We start from the raw sequence: 27,772 nt of genomic DNA, 5'->3' as shown, positions 1-27,772 counted from the left end.
GGCGTAGGCGGCCCGTACGAAGGGTGTCCCGGGAAGGTCTGGGGGCGGTGCTCAGCCAGGGGCGGAGGAGGAGGGCTCAGCGGGTGGGGTAGGGACGGCGCTCCGGGAGGAGACGGAGGCGGAGCCCCGGGGCGGGGCGCGGGCGGACCGGGAGGCGGCGCTCCGACCGGGACGCGCGGGCCGGGTATGGCGTCGATGGCGGCGGCGATCGCGGCCTCGCGTTCGGCCGTCATGAGCGGGAACCGGCCGCTGGACGACCGGGAGCGGAAGCGCTTCACCTACTTCTCATCGCTGAGCCCCATGGCCAGGAAGATCATGCAGGACAAGGAGAAGATCCGGGAGAAGTACGGGCCCGAGTGGGCGCGGCTGCCGCCCGCGCAGCAGGACGAAATCATCGACCGCTGCCTGGTGGGGCCTCGCGCCCCGGCGGCCGCCGCCGATGCGGGGGACGTGCGGGACCCGGCGCGCTTCCCTGGCCTGCGCGGGCCCACGGGCCAGAAGCTGGTGCGCTTCGGCGACGAGGTGGGTGCGGCGGGACGGGCCACCCAGGGCGGAGTGGCCGGCGAGGGGGAGTTCAGAAATCTCCCGGAGAAGGGACCTTTAAAGACAAAGTGGGAACAGTAGAGAGGAAACCAGCGAGCCTGGATGAGTGTACGACGTACAGCCTCAGTTTTCTGATGTGAAACAGGAAAAATGTCTATAGTTCCTGATCACTCAGTGGCCGGCATGTGTTAAGTATAAGGACCTCAGTGGGGAAGGTGGGACTGCCAGGCACCGCTGCCCTGGGGTACGTCCCTGGTAGACTACAATGGAGAGAGTGTGTTTGGGTTTGACATGTGAGCCCCGGTTCCCACCCAAACACAGAGTAAGTTTAGATGCCTCCAGCAAGCCTGATTATCTAGCCTGGGCTCTAGACACTGGGGGAAGAGAAAATAACTACTTAGAATTGCTCCCGGCTGACCTTGCTCTTGAGGCCCAGGAGTCTGCACTATTCAGAAACCTGGTGGTTTACCAAGAGATGGTTTCCCTGAAGCCCTTTGTGCCACCAGAGTATGGACTTGGTACCTCAGGGACTCAACTTTGTTTTGGAGGACAAAATCGGTAGCAGCTAGAGTTCTGAACGTCCATTTAGGTGGAGGCAGGGAGGAGAAGCTAGGAGAGTTTTGTTGTTGTTGTTGCTGCTGTTGTTTTTCTGTTGGAGAAGTTGTGCCAGGCGGAGGGAATACCAGTTAAGGATGAGATTTCAATCAGGTTTTTTCAGGCCAGGTATCCGTCAGTGTTTGTTACTACAGAACGCTTGTGGTCACGAACCCACTTTCCTGCCAGGGAATTGTGAAGGCAGAGAGCTAGCTATCCGCCAACACTGCCTTCTGCTCCCCATCCCATTTGAAACTCTTGTGGGCTTTGCCAGGAAAAACAAGGGTGTGGTGGGAGATGAAAATATAAGTCTTAAAATATATTCCTGGAGCTGAGGCATTTCATTGTGAAAAATATGCACCTCCATAAAGACGTGGACGGAGTTCGTGCTTGGATCCGGGTGATGAGTAGGCAGGCAGTTCCTCTTTGGCAGTGTCTTAGGTAAATAAATCTGAGAGGAAGCCGCCCTGTCCGCACTTAACAGATGCTGGAGACTGGATGTCACTGGATGTCACTCGCCCTGAGTATATCAAAAAGCCAAGCCATGTTGGAGCCAGGGTCATTGATAAGGAGAGATGTGACCAGTTTTCTTTTCACCCAGTTTCTCATTTGGGGTCAGTCTGCATTCGCGGACTGGTGTGGTTTAAAGCAAGTAGGGGCTGGGGAGATAGTTCCATAGGTAAAGACTTTGCCATGCGTGTGTGAGGGTCTCTAGCAACCAGGAAGCGGAGGGAGGCACATGCTTGTGATTCCTGGGAGGTAGATATAGGCAGATCCCTGGGGAGCAAGTTCCAGACTAATGAACCATCCTGGTCCCCCCAAAAACAAAGTTCACATGGTCTTAAGCGAAAACACCTAAGGTTGACCTCTGACCTACACTCACACAAACATTTGCACCGAATGAAACTTTGTGAGGAGCGAATCCACATGTCTTTCAGGAGCCCCCAACCTGAATCACAGCAACGCCAAATGGGCAGAAAGCACACCTCTGATGTCCGCACAACCAGCTTTGAGTCTTAGGGGTGGGTAGGACACCAGGCAGGGACGACACTTCTTTCTGCAGTAGTGAGAGGTTTAACCACATAGGGACCACCAAACTCCACTAGTCTTAGGGAGAGGTTGGCATCAGATCAAAGTCAGGGAGTGGTCTCATTGTTAACACCCCAGAGATCATTCTTGTAAGAGGACCCATGTCTGGCTATAGGGGCTGACATGGGGGTATAGTGTAGATGTGTGACTCCCAGCTAGGTAATTTGACACCCAAATAGGTGACCCCAGATTTGAACAAAAAACTTGAAACTCAATTGAGTAGGGCACTTCCATCCGTCCATCCCCACTTATATGCTGCCAGGGCTCCTCAGCCCTCTCTACTGCCTCAAAGGACGCTGCCTTTCATTGCCAGTAAACTTTTGTGCCCCTCACAGACAACATCTAGTCTTTTTTTTCCTGTCATCTACTATCATTGTTTTTAGTATCATCCAGTCATTCTTAGGTCTTTCAGGAACAAATAGGGTCCTAATTACAGACTGATGTCACAGATCTTGATGACCCTCGGTATAGTCAGGAGTTCCTTTGCCTGTGTGCACAGGACAGATGAAGCAACCTGGCACCTGTGTGTGTGTGTGTGTGTGTGTGTGTGTGTGTGTGTGTATGTGTATGTTTACCCTGATCGCCACAAAGTTAAATGGCCTGGGCAGGACTCAGATCCCCCTCTTGCCTTGATAATTTAACCTGGTCCCCTGCTTTTAGTGTTGAAGCAAAGGAGGGACTGTCAACATTTTTAGCTACTTTGGGAATCAACTGTTTCCCTGGGCTTCCTGGGTTAGGGTGCTAAGTGTCTCCCCTCCCCCATTAGCTTTCCCTGCTGTATGAACTGATTTTAGTGGAGATGTGCAGAACTCAGCTTTATACAAGGCTGTCAGCCTCCTTCCCAGACTTCAGTGTTACCTGAACCCCTCCACTTCTTCCCTGCAGCAGCAAAGAAGAGGGCTTGGAGCCCCAGGGCCCAGGTTTAAGTTTGGCCATGTCAGCAGCAGGGTACCACTCTGGCATAATGTGGAATCAATGGTTTGCAACAGGCAAGGGCCCTGGGGATGTCCTCTCTGCCTTGCGAATTTTCTTGAGAACATTAAGGCATGCCCTTTCTATAGATGCTTTTATCAGCCTGGCAGCCTCTTCCTTCTCTGGAAGGCTTCTTCTTCCAGCAATAAAGTTCTGGGGATGGCTTTCTCTGGGAGATGAAAAGTTCAATTGAGAAGGGATCACCTGGATACTCTACTGTTAACCTAGGAAACAAACCAGCAAACTCGGAAATCTGAATTTTCAGGAATCTGTTGCATCTATTTCCTGTTCCCAGCCCCAACTCCTAGCCACACCCAGCAGGATCTGAGTACATTGGTGAGTTCTGGGTTTCCAAAGACTGCCATTTTCTTAGGTCTAAACAGACCCTTTGCAGGGATGCTGGGAGCTCCTACGGTGGTGTATCTTGTTTCTGTGGAATCCGCTTGCCTCTGCCACCTCTCCATGAAGTGGGTGGGGCTGAGCAGGAGTGATGGTGTAGGTCAGCCAGCTCCATAGCCCTTGACCTGGATTCTAGAGGCTGGATTTTTAAGACCCTGGAGCCAGATAGCTCCAAACCTCACCAGCAATTCAGCAGATCAGCTGCCTCCCACACAACCCTCCTGTAGGAGCCCCAGGCCTCCCTAGTGCTTTTAGCCCTCTCTGCTTAAGACCCCTCCTAAATCCTGGAATTCTTCTTTCTATTGCGTGAGTTTAGCCAGATGCTTAACTTGGGATGTGAGAGGGCTGGCTTTGGCTTTCTTTCCCACTTCAACAAAAAATTATTTCTTTTTACTCTGTCTGTCTGTCTGAAGCCAAATCTAGGGTGTTTCTCTGTACCTATCCACCTTGTTTTTTGGGATGAGTCTCTGTCTAGCTGTCAGTTCACCAGTTCAGCTAGGCTAGCTGGCCAGTGAACCCCGGGGATCCTGTCTCTCTCTCCCCAGTGCTGGGACTATAGGCGTATACCGTGCCCTGCTTTTTACCTGAGTACTGGGGAGTGAACTAGGTCCTCACGCTTTTTTTTTTTTTTTTAAGATTTATTTATTTATTATATGTAAGTACATTGTAGCTGTCTTCAGACACTCCAGAAGAGGGAGTCAGATCTCGGATGGTTGTGAGCCACCATGTGGTTGCTGGGATTTGAACTCTGGACCTTCGGAAGAGCAGTCGGGTGCTCTAACCCACTGAGCCATCTCACCAGCCCCGGTCCTCACGCTTTTATAGCAAACATGCTCTCCACTGAATTATGTGCCCAGCTGAGTCTATTTTGTGGGGTGGGGATTAGAGAGTTGATTTTCCAGTATTTTGTACTTGACGTTTAATAAAGGTAGAATGTGCGAATCACCATTCCTTCCTGTCTGGCATATCCAGTGTATTTTAGAAATGAGGACAAGGTATATTTGGTGTCCTGTGTTCCTCTGGGCCCTGTGATGGGTTGCCAGGCTAGGACTGAGATCTGGCCAGATGCAACTGCACAGGCTGTGAGGGAGGGAGGGCCTGGGCCTGTCCCTCCTGTTCCCCTTGCAGATTGATAGCTACCCAGCCTGATAGCGCTTGGCTTGGTGCCCAGAGCTGAGCCAGCAGACGTGGCTCTCCTCCTGGGTGTCTCCATTGCTGGCTTCCATGGGAGGTGACCCAGTGGCAGCCTAGAAACTGGTTTTGCAGAGACAAAAGGATCAGTTTGGGCCATTTAGGGAGGGCCAGAAGCACATTGGCCATGTCAGAGTCATCTTTTGATTGACAGGAATCACACCCTGACTAAGAGGTTCCCATAGTGCTGGAAGAATGTAGCCATTTTTCAAGTAATGTAACGAGGTGACGGTCCTGCTCATCCTTAGACCCCGCCCCCTCCTCTCAGTCTATTCTGTGTTCTATGGCCCTAGCCCCGGCCAGACCCATGTTTCTGAACTTGTATCTCTTGTGGCATGTGACCCAAGCTAAGTCACTAGGGCTTTCTTTCTGTCTTTGGAACTGCAGCTCTGCGCTCCCAGTTATGAACCCTTACTTCAGCAGAGATAACTACACAGCAAGCCTCAGTACAGTGCCACTTCTCAAAGTGTGTGGGCGGTGGCCACAGATAGGCAGTCGGGTTTTTTTAAGGGCATATTTTAATGGTTCTTTTGAAGCTCCCATCCTTTTTATTTTTTCCTGTGCTGGAGAGTCAGCCCAGAGCTTCCTGCAAGTGCTCTACCACCAAGCTACAGCCCAGCCCTTCCCTTTTCTGAGTGTGTTTTGAGACAAGGTCTTGCTAGGCTGCCCAGGTTAACTCAAAGCAGGGCTTGGGTTTAGAGTCCTCCTGCCTCGGCCTTCAGAGTAGCTTGGATTATAGACCTGTGCCACCATGCTGGGCTTGGCGGGTTTTAGCCCTGCGCCCGTCAGAGAGGATGATCACTTCCTTCCTTCATCCCTTTACTTACTCCTTTATTTATGATGCTGAAGATTAAACTTGGGGTCTTGTATATGCCAGGCAAACTCTATCACTGAGTCACTTACATCCCCAGCCTCACTCCTGTTGCTTTTCTTTTAAATTAATTATTATAGTGTGTGTGTCCAAGAAAGTGTGCTCATACACAGGGCATGCATGTGCATGCTTACGTGTTGCAGAACATGTGTGGAAGTCAGAGAACAACCTTGGAGTCACTGTACCCATTACACTTTTATGTGGTCTCTGGGCATTGACCTCAGGTTGACCAGGCTAGCCCATTGACCTCAGGTTGACCAGGCTAGCTCATTGAACTCAGGTTGACCAGGTTAGTTTGGCAAGTACTTTTACTCACTGAGCCATCTCACTAGTTCATTCCTGTTGGTTTTATAATACTCTTTTTGTTTTTGTTTTTTCTAATTTTATTTTTATGTGTTTTGTCTGCATGTGTGTGTCTCATGCCCACAGAGTCCTCAAAAGGGTGTTGGACTCCCTTGAGCTGGACTTACAGATGTGAGCCAGTACGAGGATGCTGAGGTTGAACCCAGGTCCTCTGGAAAAGGAGCCAGTGTTTTAATTGCTGGGCCCGAATGAGCTGTGATCTGTCCTTTGTGTACCTGTAGCTGAGTCAGGAGTCAGTCTCTGGTGTCTTTGCACTCTGAGTCTTTGAGTGTCCTGGCCACCCAGTATTAACCCAAGGGTGACTGCTGTCAACACAGGTAAGTTTTCTGTTCTACTCTGCTGTCAGATCTTACTCTCTCAGGCTCTCTCTTAGCCACAGTGCCATTACACGTCCCATAGACACTTCCCTGACCCTGGGCTTTAGAGGCATAGTGACCATTTGTGGTCCCCAGGGCACCTTGTGACTGCAGACCCTGCTTCTGAGTCTCCAGGGAAACAGGCCCTATTTCTGGGACTTACTAGTTGGGGTACTCCCTTTGGGAAGTGGACAGTCCTTACAGAGCACGATAGTTAAGCTGTACATTGGAGTCTGCTTTGTGGTCAGGGTGTGTGCAGCGGGCAGGCAGTAGGGAGTGAAGCTCTGAAACATTGTGATTAAACATGCTTTGCAGTGCAGTCTTCAAATGCCAGGAAGAACAAAGACACCCTTCCAGGGCTGAGGAGCCCACAGGAGGCTGGGATGTTCGTAGAGGACCTTTGCATACAAGGCTTTACACGCCTGGTCATACTATCTCTGATCTGTTTTCCAGGAGACTTGGAATCCCAGACTGCAATCTGCCCGGCTGGCAGCTCCCAGTCAGTGACTAGCACCCTTAGTTCCGCACTGTCTTTCCAGGACCTTTTTATTGCAATATAATGTACATAACCAGAACTTGTCGTCCCAGCCGGTCCTTTTTCCTTTTTAGGACAGGATCTCTGGTCCGGGAGTGGTGATCCCAGCACTTGGGAGGCAGAAGCAGGTGGATCTCTGTGAGTTTAAGGCCAGCTTGGTCTACGAGCAAATTCCAGGATAGCCAGGTCTATATCGAGAGACCCTGTCTCAAAAAGCAAACGAAATAATGAAAGATGGTGTCTCACGATTCCCAGGTAATCCTTGAGCTCACGGTAGCTGAGGATAGCCTCGCACTTCTGGTCCTCTGGCCTCCGCTTCCTGAGTGCTGACGTTACAAATGTGAGCCATGCCACTGCCTCTGCTTCCTGAGTGCTAGGATTAAAGGCTTGGCCCCAGCCATGTTTTGTTTGTTTAATTTATAATTTTTGTTGTGGATATGCATGATGTATGTATGTGAGCATGCATGCCACATATAGAAGTCATGGGAAGCTTTGTGGAGTCGGTCCTCTTCCTTCCACCTTTACCTGCTCTGGAAAGTTGAATTCAGATCGTCAGCCCCAGCCACTCGCTGTCCTGCAAAGCTGGTTGTGTTTCTTTGAAATGAAACTTGGTATCCATTAAGCAATAAAACAGTACAGGTTAACAACAACTGCCCATCCCCCAACCCCAGTCCAGCGCCTGCTTTCTTTCTGTCACTGTGATTTTTCATATTCCTGTACTGCGTGTAGATGCCACCATAAAAACTGTTTATTCTTGTGTCTGGCTTATTACACTTAGAGATGTATATCTGTATCACACACACAGTAACACTGCTTCCCTTCAGAGGCGTATTATGTCTGGAGTTTACAAGCAGAGTAGATGTACCTGGGGCAGTGGTGGTCAGGCTAGTTTGAGTGCTTCTGTCTGAAGCTCTTGTCTCTGCTTTGAGGACCAGCAGGGTGTCCTGTGTAGACCTGCTCCTGATGGCTGCCTTCCAGGGCTTTCGGTCGTTTTAGGTGCTTCTGTGGCCTCATAGGTCTGTCTCTTGGGGCTTCTGCTCTGCTTTGATTATTCTGACTTGGTAAGCATAGTCTTGTGCTGTCTTCCACAGAGGGCCAGTTAGACTTCGGTGTATTTGTCCCCTTTCAAGCAGGATTCTGACTATGAGGGTAAGGGTTGGCCAGAGTGAAGGTTATCTGTGTTGTCCTGTGGTCTGAGGGACTTGCACTTGTGTGTGCATGCATGTGTGTGTGTGTGTGTGTGCGCGCACGTGCTTTTGCTGTTTCAGGTCTGGGAGCCTGGGAGGCAAGCAGAGGGCTTACCAAGCAGCCCCAGAGTGAAATGCATGACCTCACCACAGGCCTCCACCTGCCCATATTTTGATTTCTTCCTGGTTACTGTGGAAATAGAAGAAGCACTTTATATGTGTGTGGGGTATCCATATATGTCTGAATGTGTGTTTGTGTGTGTGTATCTGTGACCATATATGTGTCTGTATAAGAGTATCTCTGTGTGTGTATCTGTGACCACATATGTATCTGTATAAGTGTATCTATGTATATGTGTGTATCTGTGAGTATGTGTATGCTTGTGTGTTTATGCTGATATATCTGCGTGCAAGTGTCTGAGTATCTGAGCATGTCTAGGTGTGTATGTCTGAATGTGAGAGTGTCTGTATATAGGGGTGTGTCTCTAAGAGTGTATCTATGTGTGGAAGTGTGTATGTCTGTGTGTCAGAGTATGTATGAGAGTGTCTGTTTCTATGTTTGTACGTCTGTGTATGAGAGTGTATCTGTGTGTGGGAGTGTTTATGTGTATGTCTGTATGAGAGTGTATCTGTGTGTGGGAGTGTGTATAGGAGTATATCTATGTGTGAGAATATATCTGTATGGGAGTGTGTCTTTGTGTGAGTGTGAGTTTGTTTCTCTGTGTGGGAGCAGGAACTGCTACTTTGAGACTCTGCTGCCATTTGTGGCCGTGGCCTGGGAGTCTGCCCTGTTGCTGGTGGCCTGGGAGCCTGCCCTGGTGCCAGCACCGTCTATGGCTGAGGCGTTGTCACTGCCGCATTTTTGTCCGGCAGATTTATTTTCGCAAAGTGCTTTATTATTTTTATGAGCTCAAAAGTACAGAAATCCAAGGAATCTGCCTCTTACATTTCTTGCTGAAGCAAACAAAAGCATGTAGACCTATCAGTGACCTCTTGTGGCCTGTGACCCCCATGGAATTCCAGGAAGCGACCACTGGGGCTCCGACCCACAAGCACTGCCCTGACTCGCTTCCTGGTGTCCTGCGGGCAGTTACCTCCCACAGCCACAGCCTCTGACTTATCTTCATAGATTCAGAGGGACTGACCTTAAGGAGCTCATTAGAAGTCGAGGGAGGTGACACATGAGTGGGTCCAGCTCCTACCCTTGTGATCGTCCTCTGGCCACTAGCGTGGCTTGGGCTGGTGGCCTCAGAGGAGACGTGTGTTAGCCAGACAATCCCCTTCACCTCTCCCGCAGTCACACCGAGAATAAACAGCGTCTGTCCTACTGACCTGCTTCCCTTCCCACTGAAGTAACACGTTCAGCCTTCCTACCGCTGAGAGCAGTGCGTCCTGTCTCAGGAGCCTCGAATCTCCGAGACTTCTGGGTCACCTCACTCACTGTCTCCATCCCCAGCGGCCCCCAGAGATGAGGACATGCCCCAGCCGCAGCTGTGGCTCCCAGCCATTGATTCACATTCCTCCAGATAGCCATGGCCATTTTTGGAGGGGCAGAATTTAGACGCTGGAAGTAACTGGTATTTAGCCGAAATTCCAAAGTGGAATGCAGTGACCCTGTTCTCATTTTAAGAAGTTTTTCCTGACGACTGTGTAGTGCAAAATAGCCCAAGCGGGCTGGAGAGACGGATGGCTTAGTGGTTAAGAGCGCTTACTACTCTTGCAGAGGACCTGAGTTTGGTTCCCAGCACCCATGTGGGGTGGCTCACAATGTCTGTAACTCCAGACATTGTGAAAATATTTTATCAAAAAGCAGTGGAAGTCAGTTCTGGAGCCAAGATCCCCAACAGATGTTGCCAAATGGGAATTACCACTGTGTGGGACCAGTGGCTATTTATGGTGGGCTGTACCAGCTGCGTAGCTGAGGTCCCTTTTGGCTTTCTTAATGCCTGGCCCCATTTACTGCTGCAGCATACACAGGTCTGGGGATAGACTGTCTGTGACGTAGTCTCGGTATAACATGTATCCAAGTGAACAGGCTTTCTCCAGTGTTAACGTGCAGTCCCCGGACACTCTGCGTACCCACTGGAGGAAAGGACCTGAGCACAAGCTTGCAGCCCCTGCTGCTGTGCCCAGCCCTTAGCTCCAGGAACCACAGATGGGATAGCCCTTATTGTACAGCCACCAACTATTCATGCCCCAGGGTAAGGGACTTTCACTGGGGCAGCTTTATTCTTGGTGCCTCCATCCCAGAAGACCCAGGGTTCCACTTCCCACACTGGGATGCTCTAGGAGCAGGAATGGGGAAGCTGTGTAAATTGGGTGGGGTACGTGAGGACCTAGCTTGTGCAGAGGTTCTGAGCTCACAGCTATGGGACTTGGGCTTCTCCACCTCTGGGGATGGGCCAGGGAAAAGGCTTCCTGTGTTCCTGTGCCTCGTGGAGCTTGGTTTCCTCGTTCCCCCATCCTTAGGAATTCCAGGCTGTCAACCACCCAGAGCCACCATGGCTTTGTTACTATAGCTCTTAACTGGACCTCAGCTTCTCCTCAGCTCAGCAGGCGTGTGCCTAGGGAAAGCTGGCTTGCAGCCTAGATCCTGATGCATTTGCAAGCATTCTTCAGGAGTTCCTGCCATATGTGAGGCCAGTCTGGGCAGGGCTCTGTCAGATCTGAAGAAGGAGCTATGGACACAATAGCCCTCTCTCTGGAGGTTGGAGCCAGGTCACCTGGCTGCTAGGTGACAAGAGACATAATTTATTGGGTACTCCATGGAATGATACAAATCACCTGGAGTTGTTTGGGGACAGTGGGATATGAACATAGTGTTAGTGTCACTCTCAGTTTACATATTCTATTGGGGGTTGTAGACATAGCCCTGTTGGTAAAGTGCTTGCCTAGCATACAAAAAGGCCCAATGCAATTCCCCAAAAGTATATAAACCAGGCATAGTGTATACCTGTCATCTCAGGTTCTTGGAAAGTAGAAACAGGAAGCTTGGGAGTTCAAGCCTATACCTGGACATGTAATGAGTTTGAAGACAGACTGTGATACATGCAACTCTGTCTTTAAAAAAAAAAAGACAAAAAATATTAATAGGAAGATAAAGTATTTTGTTCTACTTTCCATATTACCCGGGATGCCCCACGTTTTAGGCCATGACGCTCCCCGCTTGTAGCAGCAAGGCACAGACAGGCTCTGTGGGGTTGGAGAGGAGCCTCAGGCTCTTTCTGTCAATCTGGCAAACAGGACCTGTGCACTCAGGGTCAGAGTCCAGCGACTGCTCGGGAGAGTTGTGCTGCACCGTGTGAGCTGAGTCAGGAGCAACTTCAGCAGTGTTATGTTTAGACACTTGCATTACCTCGGCGCTTCGTGCATTGATTCTGTTACCGGGCCTTTCATGTGGCCAGCGGAGGCCTCTCACGTGGCCAGCGGAGGCTTCTCGCGTGGCCAGCGGGCGCGTTCTTTACGTAGGCTACCAGATTTAAAAGGGTGTGTAAGCTCCTTGCAGAAGCAAGACAACAGGTTCAGAAGGCTGTGTTCTCACCCTAGACCACACAGCTGGCCCTGGTGACACTGAGACTCGAGAATAGTGCCCATTCCATCTTCTGAAGCTCCTGTCCTGGGATAAGTCGGCTGGGGTCTCCCTGGTGTTCACTAAGATGCCGTTTTGGCAGGAGGCTCCGGCAGCTGGGGCGGCACGGTTTCCAGGGTTGGCCTTGTCAAACACTGAGACGTCCACTTTTGTACAGTTCAGATTGTCCTGTGTGTGGGTCCCTCCTAGCCCTGGGTGGATGTCTATACCGGGTTGTTGGAGTTTGGGCCTCAGTCTTATTCTTGAATTTTTATTTCAGGACATAACTTGGCAAGATGAACACTCGGCCCCATTCTCCTGGGAGACGAGGGTAAGTTGAATTAAATTTAGATGTATTTGTTGATTTTGAAAATATATGAGTATCTGAACATTTTCTTTCAATGTTTGATGGGTGCAAAAGGTATGCGTGGTTCTTAATGCTGGGCTACAACTGGCAGCCCGTGTTGGTAGGGCAAAGAAGGACTTTGGGGGACTGAATCTCTGTGTAGGTCTGTCAGTCCCACAATGTCCCATGGTATCTCTGAGGCCCATGGGTTCCCTGGTAAACTCCAGCCTCTGGAGCTGCCCTGTCAGGGAACTTCTCCATTCTTTAGCACCAGTGTTTGGCACATTGGTGGTGGATGGCCCTTGAGGCAGCTCAGAGGCCCTGATAAGGTGACTATGGTTGGTTTATGTGCGTGCACACATATACAACACACATGGGCATACGGAATCAAACCCTCGTCTCCCAGTCAGTCATATATGGGTTACCAACACTGCCAGAGAGAGCATCAAGCTCTCTTCAGGTATGTCCCATTCCCCCCCCCCCCCATTGTCCAGGAGAAGAGCCTTAGCAGGCAGCAAAACCACAAAGTAGCAAGTGTCCTAAAGCCAAGGAGAGGTGAAAGGCTCACCGTTTTCTAACTACATCTTTCAACATGGTTTTGGTGTTGCAGCAGAAGACACGACTGTGTGTCTTAACAGGCTTCCAAACACAGATAGTTCGAAAGCCTTGTGTCTTAGGTTTTCACTCTTCCCTAGCTGCTTCTAATCACAGCCCCTTGTCCTGGCTGACTCTGGCGCCCAGGGGACCTGTGAAGAGGGAGGCTTAAGGGCAGGGGACATTGATGGAATCCCAGGGTCCTTGAGAAACCTCTCCTCCAGACCAAGTCTTTGGATCCACAAGGACTTGGAGGACAGGGACGGCTGCACCACCCTGTGCCACAGACTGCATCTCGTTCTCAGTGCCTGACCTAAGGGGGGTGAGACACTCTTGACACTGATGTGTGACATTTGAGGCTGCTCTCACGTTTGAGGACACAGGCCAGTCCCTCAAACGTGTTCCATTCCCATGAACATGTTCGCAGAACAAATATGGGTTCCTCCAGCCCTCCAGACACCACCTTATAGTTCACAAATATCCTAAAGAAACTGACTTCTGTATCACAGGTCTTTGAGACAGAGACTCAGCATGTAGCCAAGGCTAGCCTCAAGCTAATATCCCTCTGCCTCCACTTCCTCAGTGCTGGGCTCGCAGGTGTGTGTCACCGTGCCCAGCCCCGGTAGGGCTTTCTAGATTTCTGCTGTAGAAGAGTGGAGAGCTCAGATCTGTAGTGATAACTTTGGAATTTTAGTTTCTTTGAAAAACACAGGAATATAGAAAGTGCTTTTGTTTTAGTCCCAGGTGTGGGATATGGAGCTGCTTCAGGTTGTCCACGGCAACTTGCTATGATTCGCCTCGTTACTCTAGCAGGGGTGTGGTTTTGCCAGCTGCAGACATTGGCAAAGAGTGCGACTCTTGGAATTCTGGGGGCTTTTCAGAGGGTGTATAAATGCCAGGGCTCTGAGAGGCAGGGTGGGTTGTTCGTTGTTTGGTGGTGGTGGTGGTTGCAGTTTAGTCATTTGCAAAGAAGAAAAAAGCAGGAGGAGGAGGAGGAGGAGGAAGAGAAATAATTAGATACCCTGATGGTGAAGATCAAACTTGCCCCAAGGAACCCCACTCCCCTAGTCAGCAGGAAGTAGTCTAATAATAACATTGCCCCCTTACCAACCCCTGAGTTTTTTCAGGGATCTCTTTCCTTTCCTTTTCTATCTTTTTTTCTCCCTCTTATTTAGTGTTAGGGGGTTGAAAGAGAGGAAGAAAAGGGGTGGAGAAGGGTGGAAGAAAGAAGAACCCACAAAGTAGTAGGTCAGCTGCACAGATCTGCACAGCGGGTTGGGGATGGAGGTGGTCAGCGGGGAACAGACCTGGGCTGCCTGGATGCTGTCTCTGTCCTCACCTCCTTCCCTCTAACCCTGAAGTTTCTGGAGGCAGAGCAGGGCATGTAATGTGTATGGAGACATGAACGGCTGGCCCTTCTGCTCCTCAGTCATTTTAGAGTTGCAGAAAGCCTCCCCACGTGCCCCTTCTCAGGTAGAACCTCAGAGGACCTTCACCTCTGCTTCTACCAGTTGGGCTGTGATCCTCTTAGGGACTGTCTTAGTTAGGGTTTTACTGCTGAGGACAGACACCGTGACTAAGACAACCCTTATAAGGACAACATTTAATTGGGGCTGGCTTACAGGTTCAGAGGTTCAGTCCAGTATCATCAAGGTAGGAGCATGGCAGCATCCAGGCAGACAGGGTGCAGGAGGAGCTGAGAGTTCCACCTCTTGTTGAAGGCAGCTAGCAGAAGACTGGCTTCCAGGCAGCTAGGATGAGGGTCTTAAAGCCCACACCCACAGTGACACACTTACTCCAACAAGGCCACACCTACTTCAATAGGGCAATACCTTCTAATAGTGCCACCCCTTGAGCTGAGCATATACAAACCTTTACAGGGACTTAAAGATGATCTGGGACTTCGATCAATAGCTGCACATAGGCAGTGGCTTTAGTGATGGTTGGGCCCTGGTCTCTGAGTGCATGGTGGGAGACCAGACCCCATGGTCTGCAGACCCTTAAGGATGGTGACCTCACTTTGTCAGCTGTCATCCATCCAAGCACTTTCCCAGGGCTGGTGGCCCAGTGAGCACCATTCAGCCTGTGATGCTGTGGGTCAGAGCAGGGCTCAGAAGGGCTGTTCTTGGTGGCCCTTCTAGGATTGATCCCTGCCACCTAACACCTCAGGAGGGCCTCAGTCACATACATGGGTGGTGCTAGCCACAGTGAGCCAGCCCAGGTTTCCAGCACAGTGTGGCAGTGACACATTTGGACTGTGAGTGTCCCTGAGGCCTCTTGGTAGGATGGGAACAGCTCAGCAGTGAACCTGCTTTGTTCCTGGGCCTGCCTGGTAACTGTCTAGCATGCTAGAGTGGGGGTGGGGAGTGGAGGGGGAGGGGTGAGGGGAGGGGTGGAAGTGGAGGGGGTGGGAGGAGGAAGTGGGAGGATGAGAGGGGAGGGGGAGGGGACAGGAGAAAGGGATGGGAGGAGGTGGGAGTGGAGGGGGAGAGGGGAGAGGGTGAGGGGGGAGGGTGAGGGAGGGGTGGGGCAAGAGGAACCCCACAGTGTTTGCAGTATGTTTAAAGCAAGTTCAGACCCTAGGGCGATTCTCTCTCCACTGTCAATTCTGTGGCATTTCTTCCTACTTTAACTGCATCATCTACTGACCTTTGATTTCTTTTTTTCACATATATTTATTTGTTTGTTTGGTGTGTCTACACACCATGGCTTTTGTATGTGGAGATCAGGTGACAATCCAGGAGACTTGGTTCTCTCCTTCCATGGTGTAAGAGCTGGGTATTAAGCTCAGTGTCAGGCTTGGCCGCAAGTCACTAAGTTTCCTCCGAGGTCTCTCAACAGCCCTCCCTTCCTCCCTCCCTTCCTCCCTCCCTTCTTCCTTCCTTCCTTCCTTCCTTCCTTCCTTCCTTCCTTCCTTCCTTCCTTCCTTCCTGTTTGTTTGTTTTTCTTTCTTTTTCTAAGACATAGTTTCCATATAGCTCAGACTAGTCTTAGACTCCCAGCAACCCTCCTGCTGCAGCCTCCCTGGTCCTGGGCCACCACTCCTAGCCTGTTTGTTTTTGCAAGCCTGGGGACTGGACTTAGGGCCTCACAAATACTAGGTGAGCTTACCGCTGGGTTGTATCTCCAGTATATAGTTTGTATTAGTTCTGATGAAGTGCACACAATGTAAAATTTGCTAGCTTAGCTTTGGCCGGGGGGGGGGGGGGGGGAGAGTTGCTGGGCATTGAACCAGGGGATTCACATATGCTGAGCTCTGCCACTGAGCTGCACCTCCAGCCCACTTACTGGGGTGTGTGTGTGTGTGTGTGTGTGTGTGCCAAATGGATGTGCATGCATATACGTGTATGTGTGCACTTATGCATATGTGTATGTACTGTCAAGAGTATGTATATGGATGTGCATGCACATGTGTGAGTGCTAGCAAATGAATGTGTGTATGTGAATGTGCTGTCGTGTGTGTGTGTGTGTGTGTGTGTGTTGTCAAGTGCATATGTGTACAGGCATGTGAATGCATGTGTGTATTTGTGCATATGGAGCCTGGCAGATAAACTCAAGTTTGGTACTCAGGTTCCATTCATCTCGTTTTTGAGACAAGGTGCCCCCCCCCCCCACCATGTGCATGTGTGCACATGTAGAGATCAGAGGAGAACTGCAGGGAGTCGGGGGAGTTGGTTCTCTCCTTCCACCTGTTGGGCTGGATCTCTACTGGTTTCTGTGTGCCCCACGCTGTGGTGGCACCCGCTTTCATTTAATTTATTTTATTTTATTTAAGATTTACTTATGTATTTTATGTATGTGAGTACACTGTTGCTCTCTTCAGACACAGCAGACGAGGGCATCAGATCCCATTACAGATGGTTGTGAGCCACCATGTGGTTGCTGGGAATTGAACTCAGGACCTCTGGAAGATCAGTCAGTGCTCTTAACCGCCAAGCCATCTCTCCAGAGACAAGGTCTCTTAGTGGCTTGGAACTTGCAGGTTTAAGGCTGCCAGTGGCCCTTTGGATCCACCGTCTCTCCTTCCCTGGCGCTGGGGTAACACGCACGTATACTTCAGCCAACTTCCTGTTCTGTTTTTCAGTATTATTTCTAATTGTGTGTGTGTGTGTGTGTGTGTGTGTGTGTTTCAGTCTGTACGCACACGTGAGTGTGAACACAGGTACCTACAAAGTCCAGAAGAGCTTCTTAGATCCCCTGGAATCAGAGTGACAGGCAGTTACCGGCTCCCCAGTGTGGGTGCTGGCAACCAAACTTGGGTCAGTCCCCTGGAAGAGCAGTGTGCTCTCTCACTCAGCATTGGAGACATCTCTTCAGCTCCAGTGTTTCCTTTCTTTAAACATAAGCTCTGGGATCAAACTTAGGTATCTGCTCACAGGCCAAGCACTTTGCCGATTGAGACAGCCCTCCCTCCCCAATTAACTACTTTAAAAAATGTTTACATGTGTATGTGTATGGTTTATTCCACATGTGAGCAGGTGCCTAGAGTGGCTGGAAGGTATTGAACCCCATGGAGCTGGAGTTACAAACTGTTGTGAGCCACCAGTTGTGGGTCCTGGGGATGGAACTTGGAATCTCTGAAAAGAGCAGTCTACACTCTTAACTGCCAAGCCACCCCTTCAGCGCCCTGTTAGCCACTTTTGAGTGAGCAGCTAGCTCTGTGGCATTTAGTACCCTCAAGTGGCCGTGTATCCTCCACTGACTGTCTCCCATACTGTCGTGTGATTACACAGTTTCGTGTGTCTATGGAGCACAAGATGTTTTGCTGTTTGCGTATGTTGTAGGGTAATTAGGTCAAGCAAATGAACATATCCAAATTTTCCATTATGCAAGGCACGTCCCCCTACTCTGACATTAACTCCAGCCCCCCTACCTCCCAGGGATGCGGTCACCACTAAGGTCTCTTCTATTCCTCTGTCAGTTTGTCAGGCAGGCTGGGGGACGGGATGGGTGAGGAGGGGCCCATAGGGTCACTGCACTTTTCTCTCAGCATCCTATGTTTCCAGAGGAAAAACCCCAGCACCCAGAAGGCCCCAGACTGGGAGAGAGGAAGGAATGGAGAAGATTCCTTGCATTCCCAGGCCTCCTGGGTTGCAGACATGTTGGAGAATGTGTGGGGAGGCTGGGCAAGCAAGGATACCCTTGGGACTCCATCCCCAAGGTCCTTCTCCTCCCAAGCTGTCTAGCTTCTGTCTTTGACTTTACTACTGTTTAGCTTCCTGTCTGAGGTCCCAAAGAGGATGGGGGGAGATTATTGATTTCCAGGCTTTGCCCCAGAGGAAGAAGCACCAGTGTGTGCGCAGTGCTCATCCTTCCACACGCCAGGACATCCTCCATCCTCCATCCTCCAGACCAGGCCCTCCCCTACAACTCACATGCTCATCTGAACTTCTCCTTCCTGATCTCGCCTTCAGTGAGCAGGTCACACAACCACCTGGCTGGAGAATGGAGTACCCAATGGCTGTGGCTCATAGGTGTCACTGCCTGTGGAGGACGAAGGGGCTACTTGGTTTAAGCCATGGCCTCCCTTGCACCTCCTCATTGTCAGGTTTTGAGGGGCCCCATAGGCTGCACCCAATCCCATCACAACTCTTACACGGCTGGGGCCCATGTTTCTTCCTCACAAAGTCCTCTTCCTCTGCTTGATGGTTGGCCTCCCTCCTTCCTCCCTTGCCCCACTCTCTTTCCCTCTGAGCTGTCCTAACACTCCCTCCCCCTAGAAACTTAGACCTCGGCTTGTGGCCTTCTGCCCTAGACCCTTCCATGTTTTCCTTGTGTTAGAATATTATGAAGTTCCTTTAGTTCATGCTGCCCCCGGGACACCTTATCCTAGAGGTCTCTCTGAAACCCTCGGCCCTCTCGCTGCATCCCTGTCTCCTTCCTTACCTTGCTGGATTCCACCCACCTTTTCTTGAAGACCTCTACCCCAACTGCAGCTGCTGTATATATCTTATTTCTAGCCCCACCATTTCTGACTGTCCCAGTCACACTCATGTGGGGGCTGCGCTGGGCATGTGGTATGGCATCTCGGAACGTCCATCCATTCGAAAGGAGTAGCCAAGGCAGGGGAAAACGAGCAGGGAAGTTCTCTGCCTAAGTTGTGCTCCCAACACAATACTACCCATTCTCTTGAGGGACTTGTATATGTCTGTGTCCTTGTCACACGCCTGAGGGCTAAGACTCCTGTCCGTAGCATTGACTTCTTCTACATATGCCTCGGCTCCTCCCTGCCTGCCACTTCCTGGGTCTTATGATGACACTGAGTTTTTGCTGCCCTGGAGCCTGACTGGCAGGTGAGTATTTGCCCACCTCGGGGCTTCTAAAGAAGGGGGGGTGTGATTCTGCTCCTACTCTGGACAAGTGCCTTGGATGTGAGGTGGATGGAGTCAAGGCACTGCCCAGCTGTGTCTCAGGCTGCGTGCTGGGGCTGGCTCATTCCTCTAAGGTGTCCCTTTGCTAATTTTGCGATTCTTAAAGCTTTCAAGGCACTCTCCTCCCCCTTCTCCTTGGAGGGCAGGAGAGAGGAACACATGCTTAGCGTATGGCGGGCTGCTGGGGAGTTGTTCAGATTCCGACTGTGTGCCCGCAGCCTTTGTCTTGAGTTTAGCTTTGCCAGCAGCTGCCAAGCCAAACAGTCCTTTTTAGCGGCATGCACTCCCCGCCCCCCTTTGCTGAATATCACACATTCTTCTCCAGTGAGTGGGTCATAAAAATAGACGCTGGGCTCTGTCGTGGTCTTGCTGTTTTTAGAATGGATAGAGCCAGCTGAGTCCCCGGTTCCCCACATGGGCTGACTGACCAGGTTGTAGGGAAGTCAGGAGCCCTGGGCGTGGAGAGCAGGCGGGTACTGCCAGAGGCTGAGCAGATTCTTGTCTTCTTCTTCTGTTTCTGCCTCCAAAATCACAGAAGGCAGTCAGTTGAGCCCCGACTCTCTTCCTGCAGCCCATGCCATGACCATGACCTAGTGGCCTCTGTCCCTCCCAATCATCGTCTATATAGTGTCCTTCAGCAGGGCTGGCTCAGCAGCCTGGGCACTGAAAGCAGGCCATACCTCCTTCCCATTCCTGAAGAAGACATGTTTGGAAAAGCTTGTCCGTGGCACGTATGGTCTTCCTGTTTTCACCTTGGTCTATGTGGGCCCCAGGGGGAAGTGGCCTGGTCTGGCCTTCAAAACCAGTGCTGTCTGGAAAAGTCGGGTGAGCTGCCACGGTGGCTCTTCTGTAATGAGAAAGGAATAGTGAATCTGTTCCTCACGTCATTTCCGTGGAGAGTTTCCCATGGTGCCACATACTTAACACGTGTTCAGTCAACTGAGATTTCTGTACCGTTCTCCCCAAGTCTGTGGTGTGAAGTCAGCTAACTTCTGTGTCAGGAGTTGAGGTGTGGGTGTGGTTGTAGTTAGCCTGAGGCCTTCCACCAGGAGCTGGGTTCTTTCTTACCTTGCTCAGCACCCTGGGGATTTAGTGCCTGTTTCCTCTTCGTGGACCTGTGGGCAGACTGAGCCTGGAATAGGGGAGCTGGGCTATGGGTACACCTCTGGGCACTTCCTCTGGCCCCCAGGGCTGAATCTGTGATGCTTCCCATGGGTTCCATACGCTTTCACAGCGTCTAGGGAGGGGGCTTGGGTCTGCCAAAGCTCTGCCCTCTTCATCTTCTGTGAGCCTGGAATTATCCGGTTGTGTCAGTAGCTGTGAGAGACAGCTGTAGAGTCAGTTTCCAGCAAGCCATGATGGAAACCCCCAGAATGGGGACTTGGGGTCACTCGTGACCTTGTGGAGCCCATTCTTTGGTTCATCAGCTGAACCAACATAGACAGGGACAGGGAACAACTTTTCCCCTCCTCCTGACCAGCTACCAGATAGTATTTGAATACCTTCTCTTCTTTTGGAGGAGCAAGGAGGAGGAGATGGGCTTGTTAGAGGAGACTAGTCACACTTTATGTGCAAAGTTAAGGATCGAGAAAGGGAGGGGGCAGATGGGTTAGGATCTGCTGCCTCCTATCCCTTCCTCCTCCTCCCCTTCCTCCTCCTCCCCTTCCTCCTTTCTCTTCTCCCTCCTCCCCTTCCTCCTCCTCTCCTTTCCTCCTCCTCCTCTTCCTCCTCCTCTCCCTAGTGCCCCCCTTCTTGCTGTTTTTTTTGGGGGGTACAGGGTGTTGCTGTGGCTTGTTGGCCTGGTAACTTCTATGTAGCCCAGATTAGTGTCAAACCTACTTCAATCCTTTTGTCTCCACCTCTTGAGTGCACTGTACCTGCCCTTTCTCTTTTCTTCTCTTTACTTTTTTTTTTTTTTTTTTGAGACAAGGTCTCTCTGTTATGTAGCTCTGGCTGTCTTGGAACTCATACAGAGACCAGACTGGCCTCCAATTCACAGAGAGATGTGTCTGCCTCTGCCTCCTGAGTGCTGGAATTGAAGGTGGCTTGCACCACCATGTTTTCTTGTGTTTGCCTCCAAAGTTCCCAAGGCAGGTAGTTACCTCCACCTGGCAACACACCCCGTCCAAGTTCACCTGATCACACTCCAACCCCGAAGATGATGGGAACAGATGTCATTTAGGCAGTGGCACAACCTCAGACTCCAGTCCTGGTTCTCTCCTCAGTATCCGCCCGCCTGCCCGCCCGCCCGCCTGTCCGTCAACACTTGGCTTTGCAATCCACAGTCCTCTAAGCAAAGATCCCAGATCTCAGTGGGGGGGGGGGGGGGCAAAAAAAAAAGCATGGGTGTGTCAACCTGCTTTTGGGTTGTGAGCCTTCCTCCACAATTTCCAGATCAAAGTCAACCCCACCCCTGAGTCCTGGGCCACTTCCACACTATTTTTAGCAGGTTGCTTACTTAAAGAAACTGTTATGCCTGTCTGTGCCGAGCGTCTTTGTGTCCTACTAGGGAATATGGGGGGTGTTCAGAATGCTATACCCAGAAATGATCCAAGGCCGAGAGAGTTGGCACATGCCTGTAATCTCATGATTCAAGAGGTAGAGGCTGAGGGATCCAAAGTTCAAGGGAAGCCTTGGCAACGTAGAGTTTGACGCTACCTTGGGCTATCGGACCCAGTCTCAAAAAACAAAACAAAAAGCAACCAAACAAAAACCTGTAAAGTTGAAACCGATTATGAATGAATACATGCAGGTCGTGTGATGGACAGGACCCTACCATTTCCATGCTCTCTGTCCTTGGTGGCCTCTGATTTTCAGCCCTGCACCCAGGCCTTGGAGTCTCTTGGTCTGGACTAAAATCCCAGCCTCTAAAAGTAGCGCTACGGAGAGATGTGGTCACAGTCCCTTAAGGTAATGTTACCGAATGACATGTCCACAGCCCCTAAAAGTAGTGTTGCAGGGCCAGGAAGATGTCGGTAGATTCTCTCCCTGCAAGTATGAGGCCTGCCATGCTGACAAGCGCTTGTTTTCCCAGTGCTGCCGGCATAGAGACAGACAGAACCTGGGGATTGAAGGCCATCCAGCTTAGCCTCTTAGTGAGTATCTGACCAGTGAGAGCGACCCCTATCAAAGAACAAGAAAGCTATTATAGACTGTTTTCTTGGGGAAATGTGAACAAAGGTCTGTTCACCCCAAATAAGGAACCAAGCGCAGACCAAAGGAAGGATACTGCCAAAGTCCAACTTGGTGAACCGTGTGTTTTATTGGGAGTGATTTGCAGGAATATGGATGGGGGATCACTTATAGGAGCAGAAATGACTTGGTGACAGCTGCAAAAACCCACCCCAGCATGAGTGACAGCTCACCAAAGCTGGGAACCTGGAGCACAGTACATATCTCCCATTTAGCTCAATTGGTCTGAGTCATATTTATTTGTTCAATAGCATCTCTCAGCAATCCTCCCTGCTTATATAGGCTTGTGAGGGAGGAGCCTAGTAAATTTGGTCAGTTTCAGGGATTTCCTAAAGCTATTGAGTTGTTTACTTCCTGAGTCTCAAGAAGATTCCTTCTAAGAGGAATTTACTATACAACACTGGCTTCTGAGGGACATACTTGAAGTTTCGTCACACACACACACATACACACACACACGTGCATACACACATACATATGCATACACATACACACACATATATACACATGTGCACATGCACACACACACACGTGCATACACACGTACATATGCATACATATACACACACATATATACACATGTGCACATGCACACACACACACGTGCATACACACATACATATGCATACACATACACACACATATATACACATGTGCACATGCACACACACATATATACACATGTGCACATGCACACACACATACACAGAAGTTGTGAAGACCTGGATGATGCTCAGGCTGCACTGAAGAAGTGACACCCATGTTACAGACCTGACAAGGCCACACCTAACATGTATGAGAATATGGCACAAAAATGAAGTTATGGGGGAAGGGGTTATGACTGACTTTTTCTGAGCTTTCCTCTACTTTCCCAGCTTTATACAATATCATTTATTTTACTTTTACAAGAAGTAAACGGTATAACGGTGCTGACGTATGGGAGGTGAACTTTTCAGGACTGATTTTGAGATGGCAAATGGTGAGTTCCACAGAACAGGGGAAGACATCGCCCACACTTAGCTCTTCTTTGATGGGAGGCTCAGGATCCTTGGCAATGATTTCTGTCAGAAACACTCGGCAGCAGCGTTTCAGAGGCCATCGTGGTTGACTGGATGCAGGTCAGGAAAGTGGTCAACCTGTACGCTCAGATATGAGATACAGGCTTTGCTCACAGAGCGTCCCTTCACTCTGAGTGTTTGCCGTGGGTAACAGGACTCTGATGTCTTAAGGACCCCAGAGGCTCTACCTCACTGGCCTGCAGCACCCTGTCAGGAAAGGCCAGAGCTGTGGTGGGCCCAGCCTCGTGCTCTCAGAGCCAGCAGGGGCCCTTGGCCATTGTTATGATTCTGGTCTTAGAGCTGTTCAGGTTTCGTTGTGACGGGGCTTGGCCTCATAACTCCTAAAGTGTTTGGGGGTAGGTAGTAAGAACTACTGTGAAAATAATCACTCGGGATCAACCGATAATCAGCTTACATTGTTACAACATCTGTACATATACGAGGAAGAAAGTGTGTGAGCCGGATGTCTGCCCCAGGGCGTTCCAAGACTTGCTCTCATCTGTCTCTCTTTTCTGTCTCTCCCAGAGTCAGATGGAATTCAGCATCTCCTCCTTATCCATCCAGGAGCCCAGCGCTGCCACTGTGACCAGTGATGCCAGGTCCCTGGCCAAGGCTCCTCAGGGCACACAGGGTTCCAAACCTGCCCAGAGCAGCAGATCCTCTAGCCTGGATGCCCTGGGACCGGCTCGGAAAGAGGAAGAAGCACCCTTCTGGAAGATCAATGCCGAGCGCTCTCGGGAGGGGCCTGAGGCTGAGTTCCAGTCCCTGACACCCAGCCAGATCAAGTCCATGGAGAAGGGGGAAAAGGTTCTGCCAGCTTGCTACCGCCAAGAGCCCACCACGAAAGACAGGGAGGCCAAACCTGTGCCACAGGAACAGCAGACCCTCCCCAGTGTGAGCGCAGAGCAAGAGGTGCCCCAGCCGGTGCAAGCCCCTGCCAGCTTGCTGCCCAAGGCTACCCCCACGGAGTCCCCAGAGAAGCCACCGCCTCCTGCCGTCCAGCGGGACGAAGATGATGATGCTCTGTTCTCAGAGCCTGCACTTGCGCAGGTGGGTGATGCTGCCAAATTCACAACAGAAGGGTGGGAGAGGGGGGTCTTTCATGGATGACCAAGAGGAGCCCACAGGATGGGACATGGTCTCCTTCCCCTCCTCTGAGTTCAATTTCCAGAGCCCGTGTTAAGAAGAATCTGGACACGGTGCGGTGCTAATTATAATTCCCAATCCTGGGGAGCCGAAGACAGGTAGATCCCTGTGCTAGCTGGCCAGACAGCTCAGCCTATTGGGTTAGTTCTAGGACAAAGATAGGTGTTGGACCATAATGGCTCAGGGACACAGAGGAAGGGCTGAGACAGCTTTAACCCCAGAAACCTCAAAGTCAGGATAGCAGGAATTGACGATCTCCCCTCCTTCCAATCTGGTGCCAGAAAGTCAGCTCTCCCACCATCAACCCTAATAAGAATTTACTGCCCCGACAGCTATCAGGCTTCACTCCTTGTTTGACCTTATATGGTTCCCCCGCCCCCCGCCCCCGCCCCACAGCCCCTAAGTATGTAGGTGAAGCAACTTTCAACACCCCTGTCCTGGCCAGTTGTAGACGGCCCCACAAACCTTTGCCCTAGAGACCCTGGCCACTTCTCCAGTGGCACAAATATTCCTTTCTACCCCACCCCGACCCCCGACCCCTGCCCGTTAAACTGAACCAGTTTCTCTGAAGCTGTTCCCGGGTGTGTGTTCTTTGCCTGCACACTCACCGCCGACCAAGACCCTACCTGCACACGCCTGTCCCTGCTAAGCTTCCATCCCTCCAGTCCAGCCCAGTGCACAGTGGGCCTGGCTACACCAAGGGAGAAGCGGACACTGGCCGGCAGACATGTCTCTCCGCTTCGTAATGCTGTTCAGCAGCAGGAGAGTGCTCATAGAGAACCAAGCTGTTCTCTGCTCCCTGAATGCTTCCGGGAACGGCACACGGAGCTCCCTGGACTCTGAGGGGCTGGGGTTGGCAGGATTTTGTGCAGCTTTCTGGTCTGTAGCACTGAGGTAAATTGAGGTCGGGGCCCCTGAGGCAGAAGTAGCTGCTTTCATCTGGGTCATTGTAAATGAAGTGCCATGTTTAGGTTGTGTGTGGCTGAAGCAGTTGCCCGCATCTTATTTTGTCGCCCTTGTTCCTCTGCAGATCAGCTCCAGTAATGTGCTCTTGAAGACAGGCTTTGATTTTCTGGACAACTGGTAAATGGTGCTACCCAGAAACACAGCCAGGAGCCCCGCGTGGCCCACCGTGGTGTTCAGAGGAGAAGGCAGCACTGCCTGCGTCTTTTCCTGTTTTCTCTACTCCTTTCTTAGTCTTTTTGGAAACTAGGAAATGTTGCCAGGTTTTCCCCGTTTTTGGTAAAACCAAATAGATAAATATGCTATTTTCAATGATTTGATAACAAGTTTTACACTTGGGATTTTTAAACACTAGGTACCCAGTAAGCCTTGTAAATAAAACTTCTGTTCCCAGCTCCATCCCACCTTCCCTCCAATGAGGTTCCCTGACCAAGTCACAAAAGGTCGCAAAAGTGACTCTTTCTTGTCACTTCCTGTTGAGGGCTCCCTGGGTAGATATGAGCTGTTGGCTGTCACTGTGGAAGACTCATCCTTAAAAAGTGTGCTCACCTGGTACCCTTTCTTCATAGAAGCCAGGTTAAGCACTACGTATCCTTCCCCTCCCAATGCATAGGAAGCAGACTGCGGGCGGTGGCAGGCAGGTGCCCTCTGAGCTGGCCTGGTGACTTACTCAGAGCTCTGGTCGCCCTTCAAAAGCAGCTGCCTGTTGTATCCAGTTCCTGTTGTTGTATATAGAGCTGCATCGCGTTCCTTGGCTCTGTAGGAGATTCCTTTGGGAAGTTATTAAGACCGTCCCGCTAGCGTCCCAGTCCTGACCGCTGTAGGAGTCAGGGTGGTGACAGCTGTGCTAGACATCAGGGCTCTTCTGATTCACTGAGGTAGAACCCCAGGCTTAAGCGTCATTCATCCCAGTCTGGTCTGGCTGCATCGTGCAGGACACGCCCCCAGACCTGACCGCATTCCTGGTGGTTCCGGAAGCTTCCCCTTGCAGCCCCAAGAGCTCACAGCAACAAGGCTGGGCGAGGAGTGTGTGCCTCACCCGGAGTTTGATGCCCTCTGTCCTCACTGCCCTGACATGGCCTCTGGACCCTCCATGCACCTACAGGATGCTAAGCAAATCTGTGAGCTCGGGGTGGTGTGGTCTACCCTTTGCTATCACTCCGTTCTCCTCACCCGAAGCCTTAATCTCCACGAGCACTCCTCCGAGAGCCTGGTTTCAGTACTGCAAGCTGTAGCCTCCTTAATGTCTGAAGTAGCTTCTGGAATATTCTATGTAGCTCCAAGGTAAAGCACGTGGCAACCCCACCCTCACCCCCCCCCCCCGGCCACTCTCCCCTCCTCTAGGAAGACATGCCAAAGCTGTATACTTAGCCAATATCGATGTGATACCTGCCAATTAGCTTGTGTCCCGAACCTCCCTCGGTCCCAGTCCCTGGTGGTGCTGGGGTTTGCCTTCCTCTAGCAACTTTTGATGGAGTCATCTTTCCGCACTGTTTGTAGGGGAGTTGATACAGAGGAAGAGTTGAAACCTGTGCAACAATGTTTTTCCTCCCCATGGGTCTACGCTCCATAACATTGGTGTAGCAGGAGGAGACTCTGACCTGAGTGTAGGCAGCCTCTGTGACTGGTCCCATGGGTGACTCTCGCAGTGGTGTGTCTCAAGGAGTCCTCTGAAGAGCAGGTGGGAAGTCGAAGATGGGGAGTCTAAGAGGGATCCTATAGGACCCGCCTGACCTGGGAATTGTCCTTGTGCCTGGGTGGAGTCCATACCACGCTGGCTTCTTGGTCTCCCCCCAGGGAACATGTGTCAGTGACCAGGAAATCAGAACTGTATCTATCATTTTCCCTTCCTCCATACATCATGATGAAGTATGTTCATTATTCTTCTCTGAAGCACATTCTTTGGCTGAAGCCGCTGTATGATGCTGGGTTCCGCCACATGCCCAGGCTCAGCACCTCTGGGAGGCAGCTCCAGGGCTCTGTGTCCTGCTCTTGGTGGCTGTGTCCAACAGAAGCTCTCAGGAACCCAGGCTCTGCGTGTCTGGTTTGTCCCTGAATCCCAGCCCTCCGGGTTGGATCCGATCCTGTCAGGAGCAGTGGAGTCTGCCTCCTGGCCAGGTGCCCTCCTCCTTGGGCCAGTGTGGGAGTGGCCTTCCATTCTTCACTCCGCCCTCTCCTTTGATACATACTTTCGAAATGGTAAATTCTTACTGAGAGCTTGTAATTTGGTCCTATTTTATACTCTAGCCTTTAATAAAGCCATTTTAAAAATGAGAGTCAGATCTGTTTCATTTTCTGCTGTTTAGGGAGGGGATCAGGGTACTGGCAGGTTAATGCCAAGTTGTGTATCTAAGGTGCAAAGAAATATTTGCTCACCCTAGATAGGTCACTAATAGACCAAAGAGAGGAGTCCGTCCAATTCTACTTAGTGAGC

The 27,772-nt window shown here is 50.9% G+C and overlaps 1 protein-coding gene across 1 annotated transcript, besides 1 other annotated feature; it reads left to right on the top strand.

The window, feature by feature from the left end:
* Positions 1–27,614, top strand: 2310022B05Rik (RIKEN cDNA 2310022B05 gene). Its single transcript, NM_175149.4, has 4 exons — positions 1–522; positions 11,949–11,999; positions 23,755–24,279; positions 25,406–27,614. The coding sequence occupies exons 1-4, from the start codon at positions 187–189 to the stop codon at positions 25,460–25,462; spliced, it is 969 nt and encodes a 322-aa protein (NP_780358.3). The 5' UTR covers positions 1–186; the 3' UTR covers positions 25,463–27,614.
* Positions 17,618–20,458: an enhancer, noted in NCBI's record as "VISTA enhancer mm1665". NCBI's record gives its function as "enhancer in: somite[3/4] | limb[3/4] | eye[3/4] | heart[4/4]" and the evidence as "EXISTENCE:transgenic organism evidence [ECO:0001131][PMID:17130149]".
* Positions 27,615–27,772: the final 158 nt, after the last annotated feature.

This window comes from Mus musculus, chromosome 8 (assembly GCF_000001635.26).
Source record: "Mus musculus strain C57BL/6J chromosome 8, GRCm38.p6 C57BL/6J".
Lineage (NCBI taxonomy): Eukaryota > Metazoa > Chordata > Mammalia > Rodentia > Muridae > Mus > Mus musculus.
The sequence above is the reverse complement of the archived record's forward strand: the minus strand, read 5'-3'. Positions and strand labels throughout refer to the sequence as shown.